General features: G+C 54.1%; 2 protein-coding genes across 2 annotated transcripts; both read left to right on the top strand.

Moving 5' to 3' along the window:
• Positions 1 to 7,254: 7,254 nt before the first annotated feature.
• CkaCkLH20_12409 (UDP-galactopyranose mutase) lies at positions 7,255 to 9,789 on the top strand (the record flags this gene model as incomplete). Its single annotated transcript, XM_038895122.1, has 5 exons — positions 7,255 to 7,373; positions 8,025 to 8,094; positions 8,169 to 8,249; positions 8,321 to 8,671; positions 8,749 to 9,789. 5 exons carry the CDS (start codon positions 7,255 to 7,257, stop codon positions 9,787 to 9,789), a joined length of 1,662 nt encoding a protein of 553 aa, XP_038739636.1.
• A 3,187-nt stretch (positions 9,790 to 12,976) lies between these two features.
• CkaCkLH20_12408 (hsp90-like protein) lies at positions 12,977 to 20,671 on the top strand (the record flags this gene model as incomplete). The annotated part of the gene is made up of 4 exons (XM_038895121.1): positions 12,977 to 13,110; positions 13,196 to 15,537; positions 15,587 to 20,181; positions 20,234 to 20,671. 4 exons carry the CDS (start codon positions 12,977 to 12,979, stop codon positions 20,669 to 20,671), a joined length of 7,509 nt encoding a protein of 2,502 aa, XP_038739635.1.
• Positions 20,672 to 22,709: the final 2,038 nt, after the last annotated feature.

The following is a 22,709-nucleotide window of genomic DNA, read 5'->3' as shown; positions in this document are numbered from 1 at the left end:
AAAACTAGGCTGTTTTTTCTTCCCATTCCCCTACCCTTATTGCGGCGTGCTGCTGCTGCTCTCTTGTTCTGGAAATTGAGGTTCACGTTGACGCGATCAAGCCCACCCAATCCAGGATGCGGCAGGCGATGTACAGTCACCAATACTTGGAAAGATGGGTCTCCAAAGCCCCATAGAATGGCTCTCAGGCCCTCAGCACCCAGGTGATGAGTGTGTGCTCCGTGTTAACGGCCGATGACAGGCTGGCCCGGAGCGCCGCCCGCATGTACCCGGTACATTAGCCGCCCAGGGGTGCCACTTTGATGGACCACGGTGGTACGCCACCTTCTCAGGGGCTCCGATGGGCCTAATATTAGTGCTGCCAATCTTGGATAGGGGCCGCAAATCAAGCTCTGCCCGCTTGCCCACGTTCTGGTCCTCGGCATTTCACCAGCTCTTCACTTTAGGTATCCATACCTACCTTGCCTTGAGGTACCTCAAGTAAGATACATATCACTGCGCTTATTACTCTATGTGAATACCTTCCCAAGCTGTATCTCCATTTGACGATCCGGAGCTTCGCATAGATGTGCTTTTGATGACTGAGTAGCATAGGCCCCGCAACCGCAACCGCAACCGCCACTCCACGTCCTTCACAGCTCTCTGGATCTACCATCTCCCTAATAGGTAGCCAGCCAGCCTCTCCATTGGAGACGAATCTGTTGGACAATACCTAGTATCCGTATACATGACGGCTCTTCCTACTGCCGGCAACAGAAGCCGGATTCAAAGTCACAAACGGATCGAGGGGCTCCAAATGCCATTCCCGGTCCCCTTGGTTCCCGTCCTCCTCCGTCCTCCCCCGCCTCGCCTCGCCCATATTAAACGTGGCATGCCCGCTGAGCCACAACATGCGTGCGGCCCGTCAACTTCAAAAGTCAAGAAGCCAGGGCAGCCTCTCATCGAGTCCGTGTATCGCACCCTTCGTTCAACGGCCGAATGACAATAAGCTAGAAGCGCCGACGAAGAAAAGAACCCCTTACCTCGTCCTTACAACGTAAGGTACCCAACTCACCCAGTCTTCGTTTTGGTTCCGTTCGACTTCAGCCTGCTGTGCTGTGACTTGAGCAGCAGCACTCAAGCACCAAAGCAAGGCACGGATACCTTACCCCGTAAGACCGTGAATTCGTACGAATACGTTGAGGAACTCAATCAACTCCAGACTGGCTCTTGCTTTACTGGTGACAAACCCAGTGTTTTCTTCGGCGAAAAGGCCGTTCCGAGTCTCAATGGTCGTCAATCCTCACTCGCCTCGCGCCCTTCTGAGAAACTCAATGTGACGGCGCAGAGAATCAACCTGAGGCCCACGGCCGAGGTTGAGGCTGAGGCTGAGGTACCTTCTTAACTGTGACCTGCAGCTCTCCATTTCCGAGCCAGAGAGAGAGTAGCACGCACCTCTTGATTGCAGGTATGACCTTGGGAGGCATCTCGTCCCAATGGGATTCCTGATTGCCCTCATCTCTCGTCCCGCGAATCATTGTCCGGTGGAGCCGTCATTCTGCCGCTTCCAACCCAACCCGATGTAAATGCGACAGTGCTGTTGGTTTTGGACGCCTCGACGACTCGCAAGACACGCACCCAAGCAAGCACAACCCCTTCTCGTGATCCATTCTCGTCTCTCTGCGGACCGACTCCAAGGAGAAACCGAATGCTGCCGTCGTACCAAATTGGCGACATTGGTCCCGGAAAACTTATGCCAGGACGGGGGTGACTGCACAATCCTCCAAGCCCCCCCCGGCATAGATGCCGCCCTACCTAAAGTGAGAGTACGTAGTAAAAGGGATACCGTCGTCGACATCATACGTCGCTTCCGCATGGTGCTCTCACCCGCCTATGACTCCCTCGGGCAGATGGCATCCATATCGCGGGCACCCGCCTCTTGGATCGCGTTACCCCAGGAAGCGATGCTTCGAGCATGTCGCCTCCTCGCAACCTCGGTCATCGAAATCCATGCTGCCTCTTCCTGGCTCTGGCTTCCTCGTCTACGGGCCCGCGAAGGGTTCGTTCGAAGTTGCGACTTTCACCGGGCCTCATTTCAGCCTTACACTGACAAGGCTTGTGTGGCTGCCACATCGGCTGCACCAAGTCATCCCTCTAAAGCTCAGGCTCAGCCGTGGCGTGTGGCATGACCATTCGGATGCCAGAGCCGCATGTATGTCCTGTCTCCGTCGGAGAGGGAGCATTTGTAGCAAGCGGACAACGACGTGTACAGGATGCAACTATGCACGTTGCCGTAACAAACAAATCACTTTCAGATCCGTCATGACGGACCTGGCAGATGGCCGAGGCCGTTTGACCGGCTAGCCTCACATTCCCTAGTCTGGGAGTACTATTTGGAAATAATTTCGCCGGGTGACAGGTTATACATAGACCTGAGGTGGCTAGTATATCTGATTGCAAGATCCGATAGCGTACGGATTCAGCTTCGATACCAAGCATTCTGTCAGCGAACATCTCCGCCGTGTTCTCCAGCTTGAGCTACTGTTAATAGAAATGGCCGTTTGGAAATGCGTCTGAATCAGTGGCTGCCACGTCCAAATTCATGCGGCGCCCCGAAACCGACCCGGCCGATCTACAAGAGATCCAGTTTGTCTGTTTCAGAATCTTGATGAGATGGGGCCCTTATCCCTGCACCGGCTGCCGGCCTGGGCTCTCGAGCATGTGTCTTGTTCGGGGAGATGGCCGTTAAATGATTCGATGGCCCTCGGTGGAGGAGACACGCACGCGCACCCGGACTCGAAGCTGGCTCTCACGGTGCAACCAGACGTGCGCACAGAAACCCCTACAGACACATACACATATACACACACACACACACAAGACAAACTCGCCCTGTGATGATGACGGACCGATGGACGGGTTGGCGACTCAATGATCGGCTTTCACAGCCTCCTTTGCAACTCTGCTCCGCACATGAGAGGCAGGGGCAAACCCTCATTGGGATGGAAACGTCAATCGCCAGTCCAGAAAGACAGTGGGGGATCCAGGACGACGTCTGTTTGTAACAACTACCGACGGATCGAAATTAAGTCGGCCTTCTCCACCACCAGCATTCCAAGACTCAACGCGGACCCAGCGGTGACGACAACGGTCGGGGTCAACAAGACGGAGGCACAGCTGTAGGCGGGAATATTTTCCAGGTTGGCAGACGCTGAATCTCAGACCGTGGCATCTTGTACCCAGCCCGAGTGCCGTTGCCCCTGCCGTCGAGTTCCCCTTGCATTCAATCTTCTTATCAATGAGCCTGCAAAAGTCTTTGTGCTAGCCTCGTCTTCGCCCTCGTGGGGGGCATGGGATGGGCACGAACGACGCATGGCAGGATGAGGCCAGGCAAGACAAGGCGACGCATGGCATGGCATGGCGGGCGAGTAGGAAATAAGAAAAGGCCAAGTTCAATCTCTCGAGCGACGATCACTGGCCCGAGAGGCGAGATGCAGACCAACCTCGCACCAACGCGGGAGACAGCGATATCCCTGTCCGCATCTTGATTGGCGACGCACGAGGTTGATGAAAATGAGCAGATGGAACATGGGTTTTTCGCAACCAAGGAGCTGAGAGCTCCAGTCCTCAAGTCTGACTCGTCCATCTACGAATGGGGTATTCGTGCAGATAGAGGCGATGAATTAGTAGTACATTCAATCACAGCCTCAGTTTTCAATTACGTTCCATTTGAGTTTCCTAACTACCTATACCCGCCGATATTGGCGTAGGCGTCGACGTGGAAGCTTTGACACAATGACGGCCGCCAACGCCAGGCCGCGTGCTGGACTCAGGAACGGCCGGGTCGTCAGGCCGAAACGATAGAGAAGCCGCGGTTGATTAGTCCAGCAAATTACAGCATAATGTTGGTGTGACTATCATGTACGGATAGAGGATTACGGCGTCGGTTGACTGGTTCGACACTCCAAGTTTGGTTTGCATCATCGATTCAATGGCCAGCTGCAGCGTGCCAACGAAGGTGGGATTGCGTTCAATCTCAGGAGATTGCACTAAGCAGGGTTCCGTTATCGAAGGCATTGGAACAATGGAACTCGCTTTGGGGCTCAATGACTCTCAAAAGGGCGTCTTCATGTCACCATGAGGGCTCTAGAGCACGCAAATCTACAAACAAAACAACCCGGACGATAGACAACATTAGGAACCCTCCTCCATCGGCCAGGCGCGCCTGGATATCAGGTCGACTCGGAGAGATGAGGATGGATGCGGCGACAAGTCGGTAGCCGGGACGGCAGCGGCAGCGGCAGCGGCAGCGGCGCCGGGCGCGGCGAACGACGTGCAGCTAATTATGAGGCACGGACGTACGCATTTCAAGGTACCTTAGTGGGATGTAATAGCTCCCAACAACCAAGTGTTGGAGAGTGTGGAAGTCTGTGTGAAATGACGGACAACAAGCTGCCATACTAGGAGATGAGGGCGAGAAGAAGGTCTGAATGAATGGCAATGCAGGTTAGAAGTGGATTTGACTCGACTCGGATTACGGATATCTTATGGGAAAGACAAATACCTGGCGCAGGCCGCGACCAATCCACTTCTGTACAGCTACCAGCATGTAATTAGTGGCAGGCCTTTTTTGGACGAGAAATACGCCGCTTGTTGCCAACGGCGAAGCGGTGACGAGTCGAAGATGGAGAGACGGCGGTCAAGCCAAGAAGGGGGATGAAGCAAGCATCAACAGACTACAGGTAACGGCAGTCTGCAGCAGTCAAAAACAGACGGGACAGCGGCATGTCGGATGGCAGGTGGGCGTAGGTTGACCTGATGGGACGGGCCAGTCCGGTCCCTTGTTTTTGCGGCGATGGCTATCCGTACACTTATCACTCCGTACCTACCTCACCTCAGGTAGCGTAGCAGCATCGCCCAGAGGCCTAGAGGTCAGTGTCCGACGGTAGGAGAGGCGGTCAAGAGGAGGGGAGGCATGCACAATGCCCCAATCATCTTGGCGGTCTGTCACTGTCAGATCAGGTCAGGATCGGGATGAAGGGTGGTGGATGCGGTGCGAGGGCATTTCAGGGTAAGGTACAGAGTATTGGGGACTTCATCAATCGGAATGACGAGCGGCTTTGAGCCAAAGAGCGTGGTGTGGTTCCGGGACTCGGACAGCGTACCTACCTACACCATGGTCCCTTGTTTGCCCTTATATCGACGCCGGGGACCAACTGTGGCCGTACGCGCTCTCAAGCTCTAGTGATGAGATTGTTGGCGACGTCGTGATGCAGGCATCCGGCTTGTGCGGCTTGTGGTTTTTTTCTTCTTCTTCTTCTTTTCTTCTTCTTTCTTTTTCAGAAGATGCGGTTGGTGTTGACCGAAGGTTCATTTACATGATGAAGGCGACGGTTGTTTCGTCGAGGGTTGATTGGGATGGTGAGCGAGGATGATGATGCGGAGGAGGAGGAGGAGGAGGACTGGGTTGGTGTCCCACGGGCCCCTCCCCTACTAGTGGTATGGGAACGGGTTGGCGGGTGTGTGTGCGTACGTGGTTGATGGATCATGGACCATGGATGATGATATGGACCATGGGGGGGGGAGGGAAAAACTGGGAATTTCGGGAACGTGTCCTCGAGTGCTTGGGGAAGCGAAGACGAAATGCCTCCACAGCTCTGTCCGGTTCCCAGTTCCCAGTTCCCAGTTTCCAAACAGACCAGACCAGACCAGACCAGACCAGACCACCGCAGACTTAAGTGGAGGGACCCGTCCCGTCGCGTTCTCAACCTCATCCCACCGTTCTTCTGATACCTATGGATCTGAGGTGTATGGATAACTCTCTTCGTTGTTGAGAGTTGAGTGGGCGTGTCCTGTTGTACGTGTCGTGTCGTGAGATGTCTCCTTCTCGTCTCAGCCATCGTCAGCCACTGCTCGTAAAGTGGTGAAGTGGTGTTGTGAGTTCTCAGTTGGCAACTGAGTCTTGCAGCTTTCTGTCTCTGGTCCCTTGCTGCCGTTGCCGCTGCCGCTTCGGGGTATGGATAGGTATTTCAAGTACCGCAGTACGGATATACATGCACCGTCATGGCTCATGGCTCATGGCTCATGGCTCATGGCTCATGGCATGTAACGTCCAGTGACGTTGGAGCCAATCAAAAGTGCCGCCTCAAATCTGTAACCGGTGGTGGGTCCTGTCCAGACTCCCTTTGTTCTCCCGCCGGCTGCCAATGCCAGTGCCAGCCAAAGCCAGTGCCAGTGCCAGTGCAAGTAATAAGGTACGAATAGTCAGTCCATTTGACATTCCATTCCATTGACACTGGACCACACCTCAAGCTTCTATTCAGACATCCACTGCTGTGGCTGTAACATTGGCACCCGTCGGCTACCTTGGTGCTTGCTTGCTTGCTTGCTTGCTTGCCATCTCACCTTCTGTACGGAGTAGGGATGCGGGATCCCTCGACCCCTTGCACGGCCGAAATTTCATTTCTGCAGTGCGGATAGGCTGCGGGAGGTGCTTCTTTCTTCTTCCCTCAAGGTGCCTGGAGTCCTGGACATTATGCCCTGTCGACCAACGTCCGCTACTGCAGCACACATGTGGCTCTTCTGCTCGGCTCGGCAGGGCAGGGATTGCAGCTTACCTACCTTACCAAGGTAGCATAGCATGTCCAAGGCCGTAATTGCAGTGCAGCAGGTCAGGTTATTCTCCGCGGTTTTGGGTTCGCCATGACCGGTGACGGTGACGACAACGACGACGAAGACAATGCCGATGAGGACATGTTTTCATGTTATAATCACGAATATCGTCCGTGGTCGCATTGTATTGTGGCGACCTAAGGCAGTTAGGTGCCTATCTAAGGTAATGTAAAAACGTACAACGCTGCATATTGTTATATCAGACACTGCCAAGATATTTCGAGATGCCTTCAATTAGCAGGACAGGAGCACCGCCGAATCCCAAGCAGATGCGGTATCTACCTTACCTAGGTACACATAAACACACCTACGGGTGCTTTTACCTACCTACCTCCTCTCCTACAGGTAGGCACCTCAAAGGTAGGTACCTAGGTAGGTAAGGTAGGTGAGGTAGCTCGAGAGAGAAAAACACAGGTGCATTCAAGCCAGGGCAGTCACCGCAGTCCAAAATTGCGCAGGTGTTCTGAAGATGAAGAGCAGCACCATCACCATATCAGAAGTGGGCCTCCAATTGCACTAAGGTAAGAGTACCTATCTGCTGCGTACCTTCTATCTCCCTTAAGGTAGGTAGATACCTGCCCAAGGTCAGCTAATACACACTTCCTGGACCTCACCTCTAAACATCTCAGGTACGGGCTTCTACAGTCTACGGCGGCTGCAGGTACCACTCCCGTCCTCATCATCGAGCTCGAGCAATTGCGACTAACCTCCAGCTACTTTAGGTAAGGTACGGATACATACCCGGCCTCACCCTCACCACACCTTAGGTACGTCGTACGGATACTGCGTAAGGTACAGCTTCGTACGGAGTAGTGCACAGTGCTCCGTGCCGGGGCACACAACCACCACCCGACCGCCGCGACCTCCAACACCTGTGAACCTCCCGTCCCGTCACCTCCAAAAGCCACTGACCAGGGGCCCCCGCCTTCCCCCCCTGTCCCGAGTAATAATTTTGGCCCCTCCATCACAGCAGTCAGTCCCCTTTTCTTTGGAACCAGACGAAACCCATATCTACAGCAACGGCCACGACTGCCACAGCGCGCGACTTCTTCTTTTTCCTTCCTTCTTTGCTGCCAACTCCCTCTCCTACTCTGACGATATACCCTCTACGCCGCCCTTTCGCGAGTTGTGCTGTCGCCAGATCCAAAAAGAGTCTTTCTTTACCGCGTCTTTTTTGCCAGCCACCAATACAATTGTATCATCATCATCATCACACATCCCCCACCAACATGGCTGATATGTGAGTATCTTTGCCCTTCCCCGCCTCGTCTGCCGGCTGGGCCTGGTTTTGCTTCCAAATCTCCCCCAAAGACACGGCATCATTCCAGACACGTCCAATGGGAGAATTCCACCTAACCAGTCTTCTTCTTCAGCAACGTTGACGTCTTGGTTATTGGCGCTGGCCCGACCGGTCTTGGTGCTGCGAAGCGCCTCAACCAGATCGTAAGTTCTCACCGCCAAATCCCCAACACCGACCCCTGTCCACTCAACTCTGTATACTAACCGCAAACCCGCAGAACGGCCCTTCTTGGTTGCTCGTTGACTCTGCCGACAAGGCTGGCGGTCTCGCTTCTACTGATGTCACCCCCGAGGGCTTCGTAAGTACATCTCATCTTCGCGAGAGCTTTGCTCGGCTTTGCCTCGACTTTGCGCTGACCGCAATCCGCAGCTCTACGACGTCGGTGGCCACGTTATCTTCTCCCACTACAAGTACTTCGACGACTGCATCGACGAGGCCCTCCCCAAGGAAGATGACTGGTTCACGCACGAGCGTGTTTCGTACGTCCGCTACAAGGGCCTCTGGGTCCCCTACCCCTTCCAGAACAACATCTCCATGTTGCCCAAGGAGGACCAGGTCAAGTGCATGAACGGTCTCATTGACGCCGCTCTCGAGTGCCGCGTCGCCAACACGAAGCCCAAGGACTTTGACGAGTGGATTCTCCGCAACTGCGGTGAGGGTGTTGCCGATATTTTCATGCGACCCTACAACTACAAGGTCTGGGCTGTTCCCACCACCAAGGTAAGACTACTCTGTCTCCCACGGCTTCCGGCGATGAAAATGCCCGATTCCCGCAGTCCGCTGACAGTGGCCTGTAGATGCAATGCCAATGGCTTGGAGAGCGTGTCGCTGCTCCCAACCTGAAGCTCGTCACCGAGAACGTCGTCCTCAACAAGGTTGCCGGAAACTGGGGCCCCAACAACGTCTTCCGCTTCCCCGCCCGCGACGGCACCGGTGGTATCTGGATTGCCGTCGCCAACACTTTGCCCCAGGAGAAGATCCGCCTCGGCGAGAAGGGCTCCGTTGAAAAGGTTGACGCCCAGGCCAAGGTTGTCACCCTCAAGGACGGTACCACCGTCAAGTACAACAAGCTTGTCTCCACCATGAACGTTGACCAGCTCGTTGAGAGAATGGGTAACCAGGAGCTTGTCTCCTTGTCCAAGGGTCTGTTCTACTCTTCCACCCACGTCATTGGCGTTGGTCTGCGCGGTGCTCGCCCTGACCGTATCGGCGACAAGTGCTGGTTGTACTTCCCTGAGAACAACTGCCCCTTCTACCGCGCCACCATCTTCTCCAACTACTCCCCCTACAACCAGCCCGAGGACAGCAAGAAGCTGCCCACGCTGTACCTGGCCAACGGCCAGAAGGCCGAGTCTTCCGAGGCCAAGGAGGGCCCCTACTGGTCCATCATGTTGGAGGTCTCCGAGTCTTCCATGAAGCCTGTCAACCGCGCCAAGCTTCTTGAGGAGTGCATTCAGGGTCTCATCAACACTGAGATGATCAAGCCCGAGGACGAGGTCGTCTCCACCTACCACCGCTGCTTCGACCACGGCTACCCAACTCCTTCGCTGGAGAGAGAGGGCGTTCTCAAGGACCTCCTCCCCAAGCTCCAGGACCTCGACATCTACTCCCGCGGCCGATTCGGCAGCTGGAGATACGAAGTCGGCAACCAGGACCACTCCTTTATGCTGGGAGTCGAGGCCGCCGACAACATCGCCAACGGCGCCGTCGAGCTTACACTCAACTACCCCGACTTCGTCAACAGCCGCCGCAACGAGGAGCGTCGTTTGGCTCAGTCGTTCAACTTCTCGTCCAAGCCCGCCGCCAACGGCACTGCTATCCCTTCACACAGCAAGTAAGGTTGGACCGCCATGGCAGAGGCACAGGGCATCGCGTTGGATTTTTCGTCTTTTAGCTGTAGAGCATTAGAAAGCATGACCATGACCAATGGGGGGAGGGGGTGGAAAGCTCAGAGGAAAAGGGAGCTTTGGCTAAGCATATAAGAATACCTGGGAGTTTTTACGTTGTTGAATTGGGGGGGAATCACTTTGCGCCATACCCACGATGTCGATGAATCGTGCGCAGCTGTAGGCGTAGGGTTGCTGGGCCCTGTCGAAAGGGATGCCCGTATAGAGTATAGATATTCTTGACATACATATCGATACCATCTAAAATGTTTGATTCATTCTGGCTTGCATGGTCGGGCAAGGGCCGGAAGCATAGTGTACCATAGATGGCGGCGTGGTCCCCCACCTCCCAACCAAACCCATCCCACGCCGCTAGGCATCTAGTACCTGAGACGTCGTTCCGAACTACAAGTCTCCGTACGTACCCAGGTAAGTCAAGATCCTGCGCGCAGTTTAACACATGTTATTATCCAAATGATTTGTGTGACTCGATCCCGGGATTTGTGAGACTTTACAGCATCAAACAACATGAAGTGGATGTGCAACATCAAGGCAGCTCGACACGACACGAGCAAGACCTAGGTTTAGGAAACCAACTCTGGGCGGATGCAACGCCAATTCTTGAAAATGTTGAACGGTGCCATGCTCATGGACAAACTGGCGGCAAGCTCGGACGAGGTCGCACTCGGCCGGTCAGCAACAATGGCGCAGTACATTGGTTGCCAATATCTGTAACCCCGCGGGTCAGAAAGAAACAAAGAAAGGCAGAAATCAAGCTGAAGGCAAATTCAAAGATGGGACGGGCGGGGGTACCGGCGTCGTCGTAGTCGTCGGTTTCTGTCGTCCAAGTTCCGCGATGTGTTTTGCTGCAGCGAGTGCAACACTTGAGTCGGGGGGATCCTCTCAATTTGCGAGAGCGACAGGATCTAGCTGGAACGGCCCGTGCAAGCGGCAGACTGAGGGCTGTGCGAGACGTGATGTTGGACCGCTGGCGAATGACATCATTTCCGTGATGCTGGTTTTCCTGATCGAAGCGCAGGACCCGACGCGGCGATTCAGTTCACGATGTTGGGCGGGACGAAGTTTTTCCCGGGGGTTGGCCCGGGCTGCCTACCTACCTATATGACGGGAGTCACGACGGCTCTACACGATCAAGAGCGGCCTGGGATGCGGCGGGCAGGCGAAGCGCAGTCTTGAATAGTGGGCGGATGGCGACCTTATCTCGTTGCGTCTACGGATACTGTTCTCCTATTTCCTGTCTGTGCCTTGGGCTCTCGGAAGAAATGAATCTATCGCAGATAGAAGTCGCCTTAGGTAGCTACCTAGCGTACTTAGGGGCACGTCCAATGCCGATCGATGCGTGTTTAAGTGAGACCGAGTGAGACATGACCGGTGCCTCGGGGCTGCCCTAGGCAGAAACAGGCGGTCAACATCACCGGTCAAAGCCCAGGTTCCCTAGAAACAGTCGGAACCTGGGCCGATGAAAACAGGAACAAAGGCGCTGGTTATGTTTGGTGGTTTGGAATCGTCTAGCAGGAGAACGAGGGTTGAGGACGGAATAAGACGAGACCTGATTATGAGACAAGAACAGAACAGCAGTAAGCTCGGCCACCCGTCACGCCCTAACGCCTCGAAGAAGCAGAGAAGCTACTGAGGTCAGGTGCGTAAGCAAAGCGCATTTATGCGCCATGCAACCAATATTCTGACCCAATACCTGGATGCAATCATGTTGCTACCTCACCGTGCTGTATGTATTACATGCATTAAAGCCCGCCACGCCTGCCCAACACAAACCACAGTCTGATATTGACAATGGGAGGTTGGAGATGATGAATTCCACCTCCCCGCTCCCATGTGAAATCTTTGTCGCCTCAGACCCGATTAGACGCAGGATGTGTTGATCCAAGAGGCTCGCCCCTCCCCGTCGGAGAGCTCTGCTGATTGAGGCCATCCTGTGCCTGTCAATCATTACCGTTTCGTTGCTTGCCAACCCATTCAAAGTGCAGTTTTGCAGATGTTGTGCTGGGAAACCGTCTGGTTGTCATCCCCAGAAGACATTGTATTTCTCCTACGTATCCGTACCTTTTCCACCGGCGTGGGTCTGTTTCGGCTTTGGAGAGACTGTACTTACCTAGTAATAGGCCCTGGATCAATAAGGTATTCTAGGATAAGACACGTGGGTAACTGTTTGTCACTTTCGCCTTGGCCGGTACTGATATAAGAGAAAAAGCATGATTTTGCGCGTGATACGCTCCAAAGGTAAGGTAAGCTTCGTAAGATACCATTCAACTTTGAATCGTCTTCTCCCCGACCCGTTGCCGTCGCCGTTGCGCACGTCAGTAAGGTAGCAAGTACAGTGAAATAGGTAGGTAAGGTGCCTACCTAAGGTAAGGTAGGTAGGTAGGTATGTAACTACGCACGACACCACCAACTGACCGCCTTAGGTACCTTGGGCAACATTGGGCTACCTTACCTCTTACTACCGGGCAGGTAAGGTAAGGTAGGTAGGCACTGCACCTGCCGAACTTATGCCTATCACCGATTCACCTCCAGGCTTCAACCACTAGCTGCCCCTGGCCGTCCACCGCGCCGACGACAGCTGTACCTCCCGATCCGTCCAGTCGCCGACGACGCCGCCGACGCACTCAAACGCAGCCTCGCTCCCATTCCCGTCTTCCTGCCCGTTCACTCGGAGAACCTGTCGCCGTCAACGTCGTCCCGACCCTGTTCTCCAAGTAACGCCCACTCCCACCACTCGCCAAACGCAGAAAACGCAGTCGGCCGTTGCGGGACCTGTCCAGTGCCACTTGAGCTGAGCACCACCGCAATCACCACGCCGCGCCGCGCCGCGCCGCACAACCAACTACCTACCTACTCTCCCCGTCATACAATACCTGCTTCGGATCGCTTGCCGTCAAAACATGACATGACCTGCCGCGCCTAGGTGACGCCCTCGACGCCTTCGCTCGAACCCCCGAGATAATTACCTTTCGTCTGTATCGATCATCGAGACGACGACCTCATTGCCGACAACCAACTATCAGGGCCGAATCGCATCCTGAATTCTTCCCCCACCATCACCACCTGCGATACAACACACGGCCTCCAAGCTGCGGGCTTGCGCCTATGACCGGACTCAATGATGGACGGCACTGCTATCGTGTCGGATGACCACTTCGACCCTCCCTCGCGTCTCTTCGACCGTCTTCGCCAGATCGCTGGCTATACCTGGGACGAATCCCGTCTCCCGTTTCACACGTCCTACGACATCTGGTGCGTTCTGGTGTAACCCGCAACTCAAACATGCGCGAGGAGCCGCTCTGCTGTTGCCATCCCCTGTCTAACATGCGCTTCTCAGGCACGTCTGTGGCACTAGATTCGTGTCACCATATCAACCCTCATCCACCTCATCACACCCCGCCTCGAGTCCTGGATCGACCGCGAGACTACAGTCCGGCCGGCCGTCGCCCTCCGAACATGCGAGCTCCTCGAGCCTCCATGGCGGTCTCCCCAGCGATGCCAGCAGCGACTTCTCCGCCACTTCGCCTCCCGCGAACCCGGCCGGCGCCGCCGAGATATCCTATATAGAAGAACCCGTTGTCGCTCGCGTCTCATATCATGTGCTCCGCGAAGAGAGGGCCTTTCACATCGCAAAGAACCTGATCGCTACGGCGGATCCCAACGGACACCATATTGTCAAACCTCTCGATCTCATTCGTCTGGCGCCGCACCCAGGCGATCGTGGTTCCATCATTGTTGCTATCTACCAACACCCGGGTCAAAATAATCTGTTCGACCTGATCGACATGGGCCCGGCGTTTTACAAGGCCAAAAAGGTGGATGATAGATATGAGGCATACCGCAAAGACAATTTCCGACTGGATGCGCAGATTAACCTGCAAGATTTTCTTGACTTTGCCATTGGCGCAAGCCAGTGTCTAGAAATCCTCCACTACGGGCAGGTCATTACCCATGGAGAGATTAGGCCCGACTCTTTCCACTTTAATATCGAAACGAATTCGGTCAAGCTGATTAACTTCGGCACCGGAACGAGGTCTTTTGAGGGAGGCCTGTCCAGCACCTCATGGTCGAGTCTGTCAAAGGAAGTCGGCGCCAAGAACAAGCTTCTCTACATCAGTCCCGAGCAGACTGGACGCATGCCGGCTGAACCCGACAGCCGGACGGACATATACTCTTTGGGCGTCGTCTTCTGGACTTTGCTCACCCAGCAGCCTGTGTTTGAGGGCGAGACGCCTTTGGATATCGTCCAAGGCGTTCTGGGTCGACGAATTCCCAATGTGTCCCAGGTCCGACTCGACATACCTGACGTTATTGGGCGTATAATACAGAAATGCACCGCCAAAACCGTGGCCGACAGATACCACTCGGCAAGTGGTCTGAAGCATGACTTGTTGAAGGTGCAGCAATTCCTGACCGATGGCGACTGGTTGGCATTGAAGGAGTGGAAGATCGGTGAAAAGGACATTTCTTCCTTCTTCATCTTGCCTAGCATGATGATCGGACGTCAAAAAGAGAGAGCAGAAGTAATAAGAGTGATCGAACGAGTTGCAAAGAGTCACTCCATGAACCAAAAGTCGGCGAACAACCGTTTTTCAGACGGATCCCAGCTTTCGAACGAAATGCCAGACTGCGCGGATCTTTCGAGCGAGGGAGCCAGCTCGGCAGAAGGCACAACCCGGCGAAGCGGCTCCTTTACTCATACCACATCCTCGGATCCTAGGCAATCAAAGGCTAGCTTCGTACCCTCCATTTTGTCCGACACCCAGACCATATCTGGGGACACCATCGCCTCATCCAACTCCGGTCCGCTTGCCCGTATGACCAGGCCGTGGGAGAGGCATCAGTCTGTGTCCATAGAGACTCGGAGCCTTATCGACGGAATGGCAACCCCGACAGACAGCAACCGGCACAGCGCCGTTGAGTCAACTTCGTCCAGTCTGTCGCGTCAGCTTGGTTCTGCTAAATTTCGCAGGCGCGGTCACTGTGAGATCGTGTTGGTGGAGGGCGCCGGTGGTCTCGGCAAGAGTTGTCTGTACCAGTCTGTTCTCGCCGAAGCGAGACGGAGAGGATATTGTGCCACGGCGAAGTTCGATACGGCTCGCCGTACTGCTTTCGGGCCGCTGCTGAAGCTTTTGTCGTCGTTGTTCAAGCAGGTTTTTGGAGAGCGGAATACGGATACTCCCTTCCATCAAGCCCTGAAGCAGTACGTCCGACCTGTGTGGCCAACGCTGCATAAAGTCCTCGGATTGCCTGATTTCCTCATCGGCGCCCTCGATAATTCCCTGCCGCGATCGGCTTCCATTACACAAAGTGTGAGCCAGACGCGAAACGTCAGAGCGGGACTCAAGAGGCGCGGCTCTTCGCCAGGCAGTTCTCCCGGTCGCCTACCGAGGCCTTCCGTCATCTCTTCTCAGGCATCGCAGGACTTTCTGAGAGCTGGCGGCGCAACGAAAACAATGCGTTTAATGAACACTTTCCTTGACGTCTTGCGCATGTTCACCTCGCATAAATTTATTTGCTTTGTATTGGATGACCTGCACTTTGCGGACGACGAATCTCTGGAGCTGATTACTCAGATCATTGGGGCGAGGATGAAGATGGTTGTCATTATAACCTACCGCCCCGAAGAGTTATCTCCTGAGCGGGTCCAGTCCATCATTCAGCCTCCCGAGTCCGAAGGTCCGTCTTGTCAGATATTTTGGCATCCGCTGTTACTGACGTTTGGCAGAATTTCCCCGATCAGGTGGGCCTATTGTCACCCGCATCAGACTTGCTCCCCTAGGCGAAGAAGACATCATCCAGTACGTCTCAACAACGCTCTGCAGGCCAAAGGAAGAAGTCCTCCCGCTGGCCATCGTGATCCAGTCAAAAACAGCAGGAAACCCGTTCTATATGCGAGAAATGCTTAGTGCCTGCTACCGCAAGAAGTGCATATGGTACGACTACAGAGACAGCAATTGGCATTTCGATCTCGACAAGCTCTTCGACAATTTCCAAGGCGAGAGTGACTACGACATACTCGATACGGGCTTCATCACGAGGAGGCTCAACGAGCTGCCACCGTCTTCTCGAGCTATCCTCGCTTGGGCCGCCTTGTTGGGGTCATCTTTCTCCTTCGAACTCATCTCCAGACTCCTGAGCGGCGAGTTTCAGTACGAGGATGATGACGAAACGACATGTCAGGGACCAGGCAATGAACAGTACCACGCCTTTTACTCCTCGCAAGAAGCAGTTAGCGGGCTACAGGCCGCCGTCCAGGCCTACATAATCGTTCCTAGCGAGACGGACGATAGATTTCGCTTCGCCCATGACCGGTTCATCCAGGCATCTGCGGCATTGAAGGAGTGCAACGCGAGAAAGATGCATTTCGTCATCGCTCAAACCCTATTGAAATATTACTCTGCCGACCCAAGAGCGAAGGACAGTACTGCTTCACATATTTGCGAGTCTGTCGACATCATCAAGAAGCGCATTGCCCGGCGCGAGCCGTACCGAAAGCTTCTATTCGATTGTGCTCAATCGGCTGTGGAGAACTGTGCCAGACCAACGGCTTCCAAGTTTTACAGCACCGCAGTTGCACTGTTGCAATCAGATCCTTGGAACGATGAGCTCGAGGATGTGTCGTACGATGAGACCATGCAGCTGTATCTCCGAGCAGCGGAGTGCTATCTCTACATGGGTAATCATGGTGCAGCAAATGCCCTGCTTCAGACAGTTTTCAAGTGCGCTCGAAGCCCATTGGACAAAGCGCCCGCCTACGTCTTGCAATCGAGAACACTGGCACAGATCGGCAACGCCAAAGGGGCTTTGGCTGCACTGAAGGAGTGCTTGCATGCGCTGGATGTCGAGTTTGACGATGAGCCGACATTTGAAAAATGTGACGATCAGTTCGAGAAGATGTCTGTGAGGATTCAGACTATGGACCAAAATGAGCTCCTCAATCCAGCACCCTCGCTCGATCCTGGCCTGCCGTCTATCGGTGCTGTGCTGGCTGAGACTGTCAGCGCTGCCTGGTGGAGCGACTATCTTCGATTTTATCATCTTTCGCTGGTTATGCTAGACCTTCACCTCACTCATGGCGCGTTCCCACAATCAGGAATGGCATTCCTGCACCTTGGGATCATTGCTCTCGCCAGGTTCAACATGGTCAGCTTCGCGGTCGAAGTGGGCAACGTCTGCATCGAGCTGCTCGACCGATTTCGAGACCCATTCTCCATGGCAAGAGGTTACATGCTCTACGCCAACTTCATCGGCCACGTACAAATACCAGTCGCGGTTGCCTTGAACCACTTAGAAGGCTCGGTGGAATATGCTGCTGCTGCAGGTGACAGAATCTCGTCCATTCTCAGTTTCGGCTTGGCAGCGCAACTCAAGTTCTTTTCCAGCGAGAACTGCTCTGATCTGGAGGCCTTCTGCCAATATGGGTGCGAGGAGATACCGAACTGGCACCAAGACACTAGAGGCGGTACTCTTCTTATCTCAATCCGGCAAGCTTGCCGTGCTTTGCAGGGCAAGACTCGTACAACCGATGCCCTCGAGGTCATGACCGACGACCAACACAATTCGGCAAGCTACAAGGCTTGGCTGACAGCAAATACCCAAAACGGCAACCGGTCCATTCTGTGGTACGAGAGCATCGAGCTTGTCCCCCTGTTCATCTACGGCCACTATGACCGCGCTATTGAGATTGGGGAAGCATGCTATGAAAGTGTACAGAATCTATGGTCCGCGCGGAACAGCAGACTGGTCGTTTTCTTTTACGGCCTTGCTCTTGCGGGACGTATGCTCCGCAGAGTCCACGACCCTCGCCTAGACCCAAGCAGTCTCACCGAGGAAACTGAGCAAACCGTCTACAAGCTCCGGGAGTTGACGAAAAGAATCAAAGAGTGGGAGGTCTACACCGAAGTCAACTACCTTTCGTGGTCTAAAATTTTGGAGGCTCAAGTCGACGAGTTGACATGCGACTACGGAGGTGCCGTTAAGCTTTACGAAGAGGCCTTGGACAACGCTGAAGAGCACAACTACTTGTTTGAGGTGGCGCTCGCCAACACGCTGATGGCAGGCACCCTTGTCAGACGCAAAGCCAGGAGGCTGGCTCGCTCTGCGTTCAGGGATGCAATCGCGTTCTATCGACAGTTTGGTGCCGTGGCCGTGGCCGAGCGTTTGGAAGAGGAGCATGCGATTTTGCTCCACACTCCGTCAAGAAACCCAAGGACCACCGACGCAGCAGTGCAAACCGATTTTGCCGGAAATGACGGCACCGTTGACTACCGCGCCGTCGAGGGCGAGGACGGTCCCGATGGCCTGCAACAGGCCAACCAGACCGCCATTGCCGACATCAAGGGTGAGCGCCTCGGCGCGTGGCGCGGATCGATGCATGAACACAATGAACTTGGAGCAGGTCTGCCTGCCCTCGATATGATCGATTTGCACGCGATCCTGCTTTCTTCCCAAGTAATCTCGGGTGTCCTACGAGTCGACGAACTGCTCAAGACAATGTGCGACGTTATCTTACAGACCTGCGGCGGATCAGCAACGCTCGCGGCTATTGTCGTTCAGGACTCGGACGAGTCTGGCTGGTGTCTCGCGGCGAGCGGTGACCCAGAAAGAGGTGCGTCGGCGCATATTCCTGGACTGCCGCTCGCGGGCACATCTCTAGTCGCAGAAAACGTCATCCTGTACTGTACTCGTTTCCGCGAAGCCGTCTTCATTCCAGACATCATCAGCGATGAGCGCTTCGGCAACGTCAGCGAAGCTTGGCTGCAAAGGAATGTCCTGAGTAAAGCCATCATTGCCATCCCCATATGCCACGGCTCCAAACCGCTACTTGGGGTGCTGTACTTGGAAGGCGAGCCGGGCTCGTTCACCGACCGCAACGTGTCTGTCCTCCAGCTCCTAGTCAATCAAATCGGCATCAGTTACTCCAACGCCCTGGCAATGAAAGCCGTTGAAAAGGTTTCGGCTGAGAACGTCTCCATGGTCGCTCTTCAGAAGCGGGCTCTCGCCAAGGCGCTGGAAGCAGAGACCAAAGCCAAACATGCCGAGGCCGAAGCCAAGCGCAACGTCAAGCTCGCTGAGGAAGCTGCCAAGGCCAAATCGATATTCCTGGCCAATGTCTCCCACGAGCTGCGGACGCCCCTCAACGGCGTCATCGGCAATTCGGAGCTGCTCAGAGACAGCGACTTGGACAAGGATCAGCAAGAAATGGCCGATTCGATAAGGGTGTCGGCCGAGTTGCTGTTGACCGTCATCAACGATATCCTTGACTTCTCTAGAATGGAGGCCGATAAGATGAAGCTATACGTCATTGCGTTCAACCCAGAAGAAATGGTTCGGGAAGTTGTTCGCGCCGTTTCGTATAGCAACAGGCAAAAGACGCACCAGAGGAACGTCAAGATCATTCAAGACATCAATTTGCCGCCAATGCTCATCTACGGAGACCCCATCAGACTGCATCAGGTTCTCGGCAATCTCATCGGCAACAGCTTGAAATTCACCGAAGACGGCTCGATTACAATTGGGGCCCGTGTCGATTCAGAGACCCACGACAAAGCGACGTTGATTTTCAGAGTTCAAGACACCGGTATCGGCATTCCTGAGCAACAGCTCGTCAAACTCTTCCAACCATTTAGTCAGGCCGATAATAGCACGGCACGTAAGTATGGTGGCAGCGGTCTAGGTCTGAGTATCTGCAAGTCCTTGATCGAGACAATGATGAAGGGTAAGATTCGGCTTGAAAGTCAAGAAGGTGTAGGGACCACGGCTTGGTTCGCCGTCACCTTTGACAAGGCCAAGTCAGACGTATCTGCGGGAGACGCACAGCAGGTCAAGAGCCCGCCCGCTGTCGAGCGTTCGGCACTACCAATCTCGGAGCGCCGAATCTCATCTCCTAATCCATTCCTGGATCTTACAGCCATTCCCAAGGATCAAATCAGGATCTGTATTGCAGAAGACAACCCTATCAACCAAAAGATCGCCATCCAATACGCACAACGGCTAGGATACGTTACGGTAGATGCGTTCGAGAACGGGCTGAAGGCCGTGGAGGGTTTGCGGCAAAAGGCTAAGGAAGGTCGCCCATATCACGTGGTTCTCATGGACGTACAGATGCCGGTGCTTGACGGTTACGAGGCGACGAAGATGATCCGCAAAGATTCCATCGACGCGGTACGGAAGGTTCTGGTCATTGCCATGACAGCGTCCGCTATTCAGGGGGATCGAGAGAAGTGCCTGGCGGCCGGTATGAACGACTACCTGGCAAAACCCGTTCGGTCGGAGGTGCTGAGGAAGAAATTGGACACCTACGTCAGCCCTCAACTTTCCGTAAGTAAGCCATACTTCAGGCGTTGAGTTTGCAAAGCTAATCGAGCATCAGAACGCATCTTCCCCTGATGGGGTTCGCACCAACGTCCCGTCCCCGTCTTACTTCACGACGGACCTCAACGGAGCCGCAGCCAACTTCGCCCTACCAATCAGGGACAATCCGGCTTTCAGCCGCCCAACAGGTAGCAGCACGGCACCCAGTCAATTATCCAGCGGTACCAAATCTACCACGGACATGGGCTCACTTTCTGAGACGCAGTCACAGGCAGCCTTGCAAAAGAGGGCATCCCGGAAGCTCACCAAGACGCGAAATAGCGAGACAATACCAGAAAAACCACGATCCGTTCTTACCAAAAAGCCTCCTCAGCGCCAGGGTACGGGATCGTCGATGGACAGCGAATTGAGACCGGACAACCAATCGTTCACAAATAGCCGAAACAGCGTGAGCTCCCAGGGATCTGGCAGCAGGGACAGAACGTTTCCCATCTAGGAATGAGAGAAGGTGATGGCTTGAAAAGGGATCAGTTGGGCCCAGGACCGAAACCTCCCAGCATGGATTTCGAAGACCATATTACCGCAAAGGGAGAGGCGGGCGAGTCACGGCTGTTCTTTTCACAACTGAGGTAGACAGTAGAAGAGGCGGGTTTGATGATGATGCAGATCGAAGGGGCACGTCACGACACTGTGTCGGCATCCTTCCTGTTTTGATAGGACAAACCCTATATTGTCATGAATGTCATGTTCAACATTTTGTTTGTTTCTTTCGTTTCGCCTTTTTCATTTGGGACTAGGGTATTTCGCGGCGGCGGGAACACAAGCCACAGCGTTCGAGGGACACATGGCTGTACTTGACGCAACTGGAATGTGGGTTCGTTCGTCTTCTGTACAACGACAAGCATTATGACGACCCAAACCATTTGTGTTCACGAAATGTTTGAACAGCACTGTCTCGGCGATTTTGAAGGCCCCAATGGCTTCCCTCCCTCCACCACTTGACTGGCCTCTCTCCCTGCTTATGCGCATCTCTTCGTTTCACGCCAACCTCGTGTCTCTTGGGCCGACGCTTGTACAATTGCTAGATGTAGATATTGCGACCTGCTCTGCTGATGATCTCCGTTGCGACTCTGGCGCACCAATATACCTCGTCCACCGACGTTCGCCGAGCGTCACGATCAGCTCACATGCGCTCGTGCTACTAGGAGATGCGGGTCCCGTCGCCATATGTTGTTGGTATGATCTTTTTTGTCTCTGAATGTCTTAGACAACCACCACCGTCGCCAACGTTGAACACGGGCCAAAACCAACATCCAAATCAGAAAGGGCGATTTCGCCCCCAAAGTCTCGACCAGACTGCGAAGGCATCATAATCAGCCCATACCAGTTTACTCGAGCAAGTCCTTCTGACTTACGAGAGCGAGACCCAACTCTGGATCATAATTTCGCAGGTAATCATTACCTCAACTAATGTCAAGAGTGAACCCATGGTCGGAACGGGTACACGGTCAGGGAGTCTGGGTGCTTGCACCAGCCTCAGCTCACCCTCATTTCGACGTGTACATAGCACCCTCGTGAGGGCTTGTGCTGACTCGTTGAGTCTATCAAAAAGCCCGTGGATGTGTACGTTGGTCACTGGAACACGGTTTTCCACCTCTTGATTCGTGTCATTGTGCTCGGTCGCGCAAATCACGTCAACCCACAAAAGGACTTGAAGCCCGACACCAGAGGGGGAAAAGGAGATAAAACCCCTTAAACGGCTAACACGACATCAAACGATACGAGTCTGATCCATCTCTTACGTAGCACATCTCTCTGTGTTGATGACGATGAGCACCTCGACCCTCCCTCCCTCATCTACCCAAGAATCCTCCGAAATGCTCCTTATCAAACGAAGACAGTTGTCTATCCTAACCCTAGCTTACTTTCCCGGCAACTTCCCACCCAGCGGAGAATCACTCACCGTTGCCTTTGATTGCCCCAGAGATTGCGCTCATGGAGAACGACCTGATTAAGTGTGGCACAGCAAGGTGATCCCCATTTGGTATCGCAGAGGAGGATGGAGAAGACAGAAAGCCTTACTCGCAAAACACAAGTCAGCTTGGAAGAGAGGTGGGGAGGAAAGAAAAGAAATCTGGTGGATAAAAGAGGGAGAAGTTCTGCCTCGCCGTTGATGACGGCCGGCGGGCGATGGTCAAACTCTGTTTTACTTTTTCTCTGTATTTGAATTATTTGATGTTAATCATCCGTGGAAAATTTCTTTTCTTATACTTTACGCGGTGGTATGTCGGGTTGATGTGAGACTCCGTGAATTCTGTTCTAACCTTTCACTGTCATTATTGTCATCATCATCGTCGTCGTCGTCGTCACCATCATTATCGATTATCTTGGGCATCACTGACGGCAAATTCCATTCTCTCGGATTCCTGCTCAGATATCTCCACTCGATATTGTTGGAGAGTTCTCGTCCCATCTCAATGTCACATTCTGGCAATTCAAGCAACCCTTCTCCACAAGGCAGAAAACTCTATCCA

Source organism: Colletotrichum karsti (assembly GCF_011947395.1).
Source record: "Colletotrichum karsti strain CkLH20 chromosome Unknown Scaffold58, whole genome shotgun sequence".
In the NCBI taxonomy this organism is placed as follows: Eukaryota; Fungi; Ascomycota; class Sordariomycetes; order Glomerellales; family Glomerellaceae; genus Colletotrichum; species Colletotrichum karsti.
Note: the sequence above shows the minus strand (reverse complement) of the source record. Positions and strands in the feature narration are given on the sequence as shown.